The sequence below is a fragment of the Engystomops pustulosus genome, chromosome 8 (assembly GCF_040894005.1).
Source record: "Engystomops pustulosus chromosome 8, aEngPut4.maternal, whole genome shotgun sequence".
Lineage (NCBI taxonomy): Eukaryota > Metazoa > Chordata > Amphibia > Anura > Leptodactylidae > Engystomops > Engystomops pustulosus.
Genome location: NC_092418.1, coordinates 21,652,661 through 21,661,727, shown reverse-complemented (window position 1 = coordinate 21,661,727; position 9,067 = coordinate 21,652,661). Strand labels below are relative to the sequence as shown.

Genomic DNA, 9,067 nt, shown 5'->3' with positions numbered 1-9,067 from the left:
AAATTTGCTTAAGAAGCTTAACACCTCAAACGCCAGAAGTATCAAACACTGATATGCATCCAACCAGAAAAGAAGCCCGAGAAACAAATGATACCTGTGCCCCATGAATATCTTTTTGAACAGATTTATCGTAGTGGCTCAAACTGTTTGATAAATGTGGTACAATAACGTCTACAAGTTTTTCACACACCAGGAGACTGGAGCGGATCTGTCTAGTACAGCTAGATTCTCATAAGTCTGGAGGAAGTTGTATGAAGTGAAAATTGGAGTGGTTTTGGAAAAAGTCAAATTTGTCGCAATTGGGCAGATGTGACTATCAGGATACTGGATGTAACTCAGGGTCAGTACAGGATAAGTAATGTCATGTATGTACACAGTGACTGCACCAGCAGCAGAATAGTGAGTGCAGCTCTGGGGTATAATACAGGATGTAACTCAGGATCAGTACAGGATAAGTAATGTCATGTATGTACACAGTGACTGCACCAGCAACAGAATAGTGAGTGCAGCTCTGAGGTATAATACAGGATGTAACTCAGGATCAGTACAGGATAAGTAATGTCATGTATGTACACAGTGACTGCACCAGCAGCAGAATAGTGAGTGCAGCTCTCGAGTATAATACAGGATGTAACTCAGGATCAGTACAGGATAAGTAATGTCATGTATGTACACAGTGACTGCACCAGCAGCAGAATAGTGAGTGCAGCTCTGGGGTATAATACAGGATGTAACTCAGGATCAGTACAGGATAAGTAATGTCATGTATGTACACAGTGACTGCACCAGCAGCAGAACAGTGAGTGCAGTTAAGATACAAATAATTACATTTTCAGCAAGATGCCCTGTCAGACTTGTAGTCACCTCTGGCTACACTCCTGGGATACATGATCGCCGCTGGCTTATATGTAACGCTTAAACTTTATGGCTTAGTGACCCTTATTGTAAGAACCAGAAGAATGTTCCCTACTGTAGACGGGTATTGCCTTTTTGGGGGGGGGGGGGGGGGGCATAATCTTTAAAGAGGTTTTTGGATTTTTTTTTCTCCTTTTAATAGCACCAATTTACATTCAGGCAAAACACACTTTTTATTTAGAAAAATAGACATTTCCCGCTCTGTACAGATCCCTCGAATACAAAAAAGTAGGACAAGACATGAGGGAGACCAGTGGTGGGCATCACACAGGTTTAAAGCAGTTTAAAGGGAACCTGTCATGAGGATTTAGACCCACAGACCTCTACCAACCTGTTATCCAGGACAGTGGCAGGATCACAATGATGTCCTCCTATATTCTGGGAGACACTGCTTTATACAGAAATGTATCTATTGATGCTGTATTCAATTGATTGAGGAGTCATGGGGGCGGAGAAGAGCCACGCTGGTGTCTCTTCCTGGATTTATTGAGGTCCCATAGTCCAGATACGTGATCCTAATTCTTAGTGTCATTTTGTGAAGGTAGTTTATTAAGATGTACCAGTCCTATGATCTCAATCAAGCCAGGAGGGGTCAGGCAGCATGACTCTTCTCCACCCCCATGACTCTCTATGCATAAAGCTACATCTTCCAGAATATAGAAGGACATAATTATGATCCTGACACTATCCTGGATGACAAGACACTGACAGTTTATGGGCCTAAATACTCATTATAGGTTCCCCTTTAAAGAGCCTCAGTACCATACGGACGCTGACAAGAGAACAAGGGGAAATGATCTGCTCCCCACAAGCCGACAAAGAGTTAACAGGGGGGATCAATGTGCGTGTCAGACCATTAAGGTTCAGGCTGAGCATCAACATCACTCAATGTCAAGTTTTTACAATTATTGCCCCTTCCATAATGTAGAATGCAGTGACAAGCAGGTAGCGATTGGTGTGGAACTACAACCCCCATTATCCCCCTGGTGCTTGCTGGGAGTTGAAGAGAGCCACAGGTCACTGCTGTAGTGCATAGTACCACCTTTGTGGTGTTCCCTTCCCCTCTGGTGATGGTTTTACCATCTATGTCCAGTATTGCTCCCCTCCCATAATGTAGCATGAAGCCCGGAGGACGGTATCCGGTACCTAATCCTTCAGTGCTTCCGGGTTATATCCGTGTAGAGCGCACAAAGCAGTCACAGGGAAGGCACACAGTCAGCACAGCGCCTCGCTGCGTCCATCACACAGGACCCAGAGCTTCATTACATGGATGGATTCACGGACACTTCTGCCAGGGACGAGGATGTGCATGCCAACAAAGATCTGGAGACGTCCAAGGGGGGTTCTTCAAGCACAGTTCTCAATGTTGGCCAGAAAGCGTTCAGCCCACCAGTCCTCAAGGTCAATGGGGACAAAATCTGTAAATGGGGCAGGGAAGGAAAGGGTTAACACAGAATGCACCATCTCACACCCTGGACATCATCAAGCTTCATCAGCCTCTGATCATTCAATTCTTAGTACAAAGGTCAAAAGCTAAACAATGAAATTCTGCTGCCTGCTGTGACCACTAGAGGGAGCTTAAGTGCTTACTGCATACTGTGCCTCCCCCTAGTGGTAGCTGCAGACAGAATATATTAGTTGTATATGAAGAGGAAAGCTTTTGTTTTTAAACATCTGACCCCTCATGCAAATTGACAACCCCTTTAAATTTTATTCATGCAGAAAATTTTAAACTATTTGAAGTCAATTTAGCTCCAAGATCAGGAACCCAAACAAGATAGGCCATGTATTAACTCGGCTTGTAAAGGTTCTTGCAGTCTTTTTAAAGGGTTGGGGGTCATTATAGACACTTAAAGGAAATCTACCATCAAAATCCATCCTGATAAACCAGGGACATTACTCCTAGATCCAGGCACCGCGACTGTGATAATCTTCTATTTGTTACCCATGGCCTTCTTTCTTATAAAATCTATTTTTAAAATTATGCTAATGAGCCAGTAGGGCTCTGTGGCATTACCAGAGAAAAATCAGTGTTGCAGATTCACAGGCTGTTACAATGAGCAAGCCTCACCCTGCTCTGCCCCATAGAAGGGGAGCACATTAGGGTCAGACTCCCAGCAATCAGACACTAACCTCCCAGTGGGGGATGGGTTTCTCTAGTGGCACAGCACCTTTAAGATAAATCTGGTGATGGACTTTGCCAGGGGGCGGGGGTAGATGTATTTCTGAGCGCTCACACCACCTCTCCCTAATAAATGTTTATAGGTTCGGTTTAATGAACAATAAGTGTTACATGTTAACGAGCCAAAGCAGCGGATGGGCTGTAACGTCACGTTCCAGAGAGCGCGGGGGTCCGCCATAACCCACCACCACCCCGGAGGACCCTCCATGCCCTCCATGTTCCCAGAGCTGTGGTTTAGGCCTCATTACAGTTCCCGGTCACTTGGGCAAAATATCAGATTCATTCACGTGTCAGGGAGGAGACCACATGAGACCCCGCTACTGTGTGCTCGGCCCCCCTCAGACACCAAGATCCTAACAGAGACTACACCCCCCCTATGGCTAAGCCCCGGGATTAAGCCCTGGATAACCTACACACAGCCACACCAAGCAGCATTGTAGGATATCAATGTATAGATTAGTCTACAGCGGCCATTTTTTCCTTAGGTTGTCATGGTTACTAAGATGTGAGCACAATGGTGACCACAGAAGTCAGAGGGTCTTGGCGCTTATGGGAGACAGGATCCGGGTGACTGAGCCACTTTTCCAGATTAGGCGGCCGGTTTACAGGAGGTTCCTACATCACAGGACTAATCTGCTTACACGGTCAAAGCCAAATACATCCAGCGCCCCTGATATAGATGGATACATGGAAATGTGCGAAGGCTCCAATATGAGGCCTGCGACATTCAACTGCAGCAATGAAGGGGGCCACACACTGTCACCATCTGTAAATGGAAAGTATTGGGACCCCTTTAAATAAAACAAATATATATATATCTTCTATTAATGCTCCCTCCTTACTCACAACTGAATTCCAACTTGCTAACCCAGACAGAAGGGGAAAGGGTTGTCCATATTCAGAAAATAATGGAGGTTGTTCGGGTTCAATCAATTCTATAGGAAACTTAATTGTTGACTTCCTGCATGTAAAAACCAGCCCCTGGTTATGGGATGTCACACAGGTCCACGGCTCCTGTGTGACATCACACGACCAGGGATATGACGAGCAGGGCACCTGTGTGACATCACATGATCAGGGATATATAACGAGCCTTGCACCTGTGTGACATCACATGACCAGGGACCCGTTTTTATCCACAGAAAGCATACATTTTCTTTGCACAATCATTTTCTGAATGTGGACAATCCCTTTAAAGTATGTATAGTGATCTATGGAGAGGGGAGAGGGAAAGTGAGTCACAGCAGCTAGGTCTCCACCCGCTATATGCAGAGGATTGCACATTTACAGACAAGACTGTAGATGGAAGATTACAAGTCACACAATGGCCAGTAGCAGTGTTACCCCTGATGTACACAGACTGGACTGGGGAATTTGCTAGAAGCCCAAATTATAATTAAGGCCGTAAAGCTGCACAATATAGAAGAAACGTTCATGATGGGCACTTACTCTTAAGAGACGGGTCTGGCGTCTGATCCTGGTATTGCTGGGGTCTACATCCGTTGAGTTCTGGCTTTTCCAGCTGATGCTGCACCTCTTGCCAGGCTGATGGAGATATATAAGAAAGATTATTTGACCCATCTCATCTCAATATCCTTAAAGGGAACTTGTCATCAGAAATTGACCTAATAGACCACTACCAGTATGTTATTGAGCAGATGAACAGCTTCTAGATTATGACCCAGCTTGGTGACATCATCCAGCAAATCAGCTTTGAAGTGAGATGCAAGTTAGATGTATAAAGTCCGGGGGGGGGGGGGGGGGGGCGGGCGGAGTGTTAAACACTGAAGTCAAGCTCTCCCGGCCTTTGAACACCCTCTTCCCATGTAGTTGATATCATTCACCGGACTTCAGGAGATCTGATCAATGATATGCCTGGACACAGGGCCATCAATTACAGTAAAGGGGGCGTTCTAAGGCAGGGAGAGCTTGACTTCAGTGTTAAAATCTCCACCTCCTTGACTTCATAAAACCAATTTATATCTCACTTCAAAGTAGATTTTCCAGATGAGGTCACCACATGAGACCAAGAAAGAAACATGATATAGAAGCTGCTCAGCTGCTTGACAAAAGACTTGTAGATGTTTATTAGGCCAATTTCTGATGACAGGTTCCCTTTAAAGTGCTTGTTATTAGTGACTAAAGCCACATGGTTATGATGAGGATCCCTTTCCTTTCCATGAATCATGACTGATGTCTTCCTGTGTTGTCAGATTAGGACATGACGACCCATATTTAGGCTGATGGAGTCTAAGAAAGGCTACACGCAGACGAGAAGCCAAAGGAGAGGTCCTACAGGAGGATAATCTAGTGGCTCTTAATGGAATTGTAATTAGTCTTACCCTGGTATACAAAGCGGACGTTCTCCTCGTGTGCTGGCGTGTAGACTTCCTCTTCTGAAGTGGGGCTGAGGGATGCGCTGCGCTTGCCGTTCACTCGATTGAAAACCAACTTTGGGGTAGAAGGACTGTAAGGAAAAACAAAAAACAAAAACAAACAGCAATTATATATATATTAGGCATACACCATTTGTTAATCAGTTCTTGCCACCTTCAGTCACCACTAGAGGGAGCACACATTAGTCTTTATTAACAGGATGCAGTGAGCTCCCTCTAGTGGTGACTGTAGTTCACAATAAATCTAATATATAGAAATGTGCAATCAGATCTTTGTGGAAGTTGTTAGTTGTGGTAGAACTGAACCACCAGTACAATCCTGGAATATAAATCCACATTGCTACAGCTATTTACACAGCGGTATGATTACACATCTCTCCACGGACAATATCCAACACTGCCTGCAGTCTAAGCTCACACCTGCTGATAGATCCCTTTAAGTCTATCAACAAAAGTATAAACTAGCACCATCATATGGAGGCAGGACCTGTAACACCTGCATCCTTCCCATATAGGACTGGATGAGAGACTATCCATAGCATACTGTGGTCATGTCTAATATTCCATTCATTCCAGAAGTTTCTGTAGCTGCACTGCTGTCAATCATCAGGTGGGTCTCCGGCCAATGAATGATTATGTATTTCTATGCAGAGCTGAGGGTCTGTCACTTTGTGCGATCCAATCCTTCATCACACCACTGATATCTAACATTTGCATCACTCACATATAGAAAGGGAGATCTAGAGAATCAGAAAATTACTAAAATAGCAATTCCCCTGTAGTATGGGTAAACATTACACAGGGTCAAACCGGAGGGACGGGACTTGGCAGACTAGTTTTTCGGGAGGTCATGTCCTCATTAGTCATCCGAGTGACAATACCACGTAGATAGGAGCAATAGCACAGACATATAGGTAAACACCCAGCTTTCCTAGAAGCAGAAATTACCAAAGGGTAAGGAGTCTACAACTATGGTTTTATGATCAGTCTCCAGGACTACAGGTTTCTGATAAGAAATGATCAGTTTGTAAGGTTAAAAACAAATTCTCAAGAGCTGAACTCGGACCGCAGCTGATGTCACATACACACAGTGACCAATCACTGACAAATAACCCGTCAGTGCAAGGTCACAGTAGCCATAAATGGTTGGCCTACAGTAAGTCCTACCTATAACCTACCTCTGAGACAAGGCACTAGTCGGAGTATTTCTAGGGCATTACATGATCAGAGGCACTAAATAATGTACCAGCTCCGAGCAGCGAAACTTGAGCCCAGTCACAACTGGTCTATAATTTCCCATCTTGCTGCTGCCCCCACACTGCAGTCCTTGTGCCCCACTAAAGTAGTGACTGCCCCATTGTGCCCACCCTAATAGGCCCCTTCTTTTTCTGACCCTTTAAGCACCATAGTAAATCATCTTTACACCATCTGCTACATAGTAGATTTCATTGTGTCGTGCCCACTCTGCCCGTCCTTGAGCTCCTTTATCCGCCGTGCCCATCTATGGCTTATTTGGGTGAAGGAAGTAGCAGCCTAGGGTTTGAGGGAACATCGGCATCACCATTTTGATGGTGCCCCCATAAAAAATGGGAAGGGACGGTCTCCGCTGCCTTCCATATGACATGAGTAGGACTCTGTGGGGGGCAAAGGGAACCTCAGTGTTAGGGTCCGGATACTAAACGCTGCATTAATAACTACAGCTCGCAAGCCGACACTAGGAAGAAGGTCAGAAACATTTCCCCTCCACATTTCCAAAAAAAATGTATTTAATCAAACAGTTACAAATGCGGTATTACCCTAAAATGTTAAGAATTATTAGTTCCCTGGTTTCAATGGATTGTCTGGTAACGGATATGGAGCCAGGATCCTCATAGATTGTATTCTGTAACCACATGTGACCCTGCACTGTATGCAGACACCGAAGGGTTAAAAGGGAATCCATCCCCCTGTCGCTCCCACCCTCCAAGCCACGCCCTCCCTGTACAACCATGTGACAATGACACCGTGCGCGTGGTAACCTCTGCACAAGGTCACGCAGCGCCGGTGCCTTTCACCCCCTACGTAAAGGGAACCCGGTGCCAACGTCCTTCCGCATTGTGGGAACTGAGGGGTTAATGGGTGAAAAAAAAATCCTAAAAATTTTTTTTAATTTATTTTCCCCATGAATGCACTATTAACCCTTTCCTTTCCCAGCACAGGGGTTAACACATCTCAGATCACAACTACATCGCAACGTCCCAAAGCCCCTCTGGAGGCACTGACCTTGGCAGGGGGTCCCAGCCGTTGCTCAGGGTGGGGATGACCAGCTGCTGCTTGCTCTTCAATTCCTGGAGTTTGGTGTCAATCTGCTGCTTGGGACCTGGAATAAAAAGTAAATTATGAATATTTTACAAGGAGACGAAAACGTAAGAGCGCAACGTTGTAGCAAGACATCTCAGATACGTGTGACTGCACATACGTGTCATCAGCTGCAGGGTGAGCGGTCTCCGGGGGGCTACGACGCTGCAGCCAGCATCAGAATAACAGTATAACAGGCACATGCATGCCGAGCAGCTGGAAGGTCAGCACATGCACACACATACGCAGGCAGGGGTTACCTGTTCTCCTCTGTGTGGTTAGCTTGCTGGGTCCTCGGGTGATGGTGTACATGACGGGGAAGGGGAGCACTGGTAGAGTGTGATGCCCCCTGGTACCTGTAGGATGAGGCTGCCTGTGACTTTTGACTGCAGACTCTGGCTCTTTAAGAAGGCATGTGCTCTAGGCCACGCCCCCTGGGCATTCTTAAAGGAACAGCACAGCTCGCTGCTTATCTAACACGTTGTGCAATACTGATTACACGCAGTTCACTGTTTATATGGGTCAGGCTTACTATACCAGCCGCGTGCTGGGACTTGCAGTTCTATCGCTATCTATTGCTTATTCCGGAGGACAAAATATATTACATTTATATCAGATATTAAAACTGCAATATAATAGTCACCAGTTACAGCCAAACAAGTCCTCCCGTCCCACCTATACACATGCACACCCTGCTCATATACATTTATTGGGGGGGTCCCTCGTCCCATTTACCAAATGACTCCTGCCAATATGAAGCCCCCATAGTATATTACTCACTTATCTCCTTATTGGCCCCCATAAAAAGCAATGCCCCCCAGGGTACGATGTAGCGCATGCCCTCCTGTCTGTGCCATCTCATTGACCTCATTGCGCCACGTCTGACTGCGCCAAGCTCATGGTTTATTGCTCCACTGCATTCAACTCCATCTGTGGCCTGAGGATGCCAAAAAGAAACAGAATCAGAACCAACAGGGGTCTGCCCCATTTTTCCTATAGAACCAAAACTCCTGATTAAGTTGGTAAAATCCCACATGCCGTGCCCCAAAAATGTGTGATTTATGTATAAATACCCCAATGTGTCTATTTTAGTGTCTAAATGTCCCAATTTGGGGGATTTAAATATTGGACCGAGTGTGCATGTACTCTCAATATGCAGAAGGGAGTAGCTGAAGGTTCAGGCATGGTGAAATCCTGCAGGCTGATCCTGTTCTTGTTACCATGATGGGAAAGTGGT

General features: G+C 45.5%; 1 protein-coding gene across 1 annotated transcript; it reads right to left on the bottom strand.

Annotated features, from left to right (window-relative positions):
* Positions 1–1,069: 1,069 nt before the first annotated feature.
* MCRIP2 (MAPK regulated corepressor interacting protein 2) lies at positions 1,070–8,247 on the bottom strand. The gene is made up of 5 exons (XM_072120205.1): positions 8,091–8,247; positions 7,756–7,852; positions 5,440–5,564; positions 4,547–4,642; positions 1,070–2,333 (listed from the first exon to the last, which is right to left on the bottom strand). The coding sequence occupies exons 1-5, from the start codon at positions 8,140–8,142 to the stop codon at positions 2,263–2,265; spliced, it is 441 nt and encodes a 146-aa protein (XP_071976306.1). The 5' UTR covers positions 8,143–8,247; the 3' UTR covers positions 1,070–2,262.
* Positions 8,248–9,067: the final 820 nt, after the last annotated feature.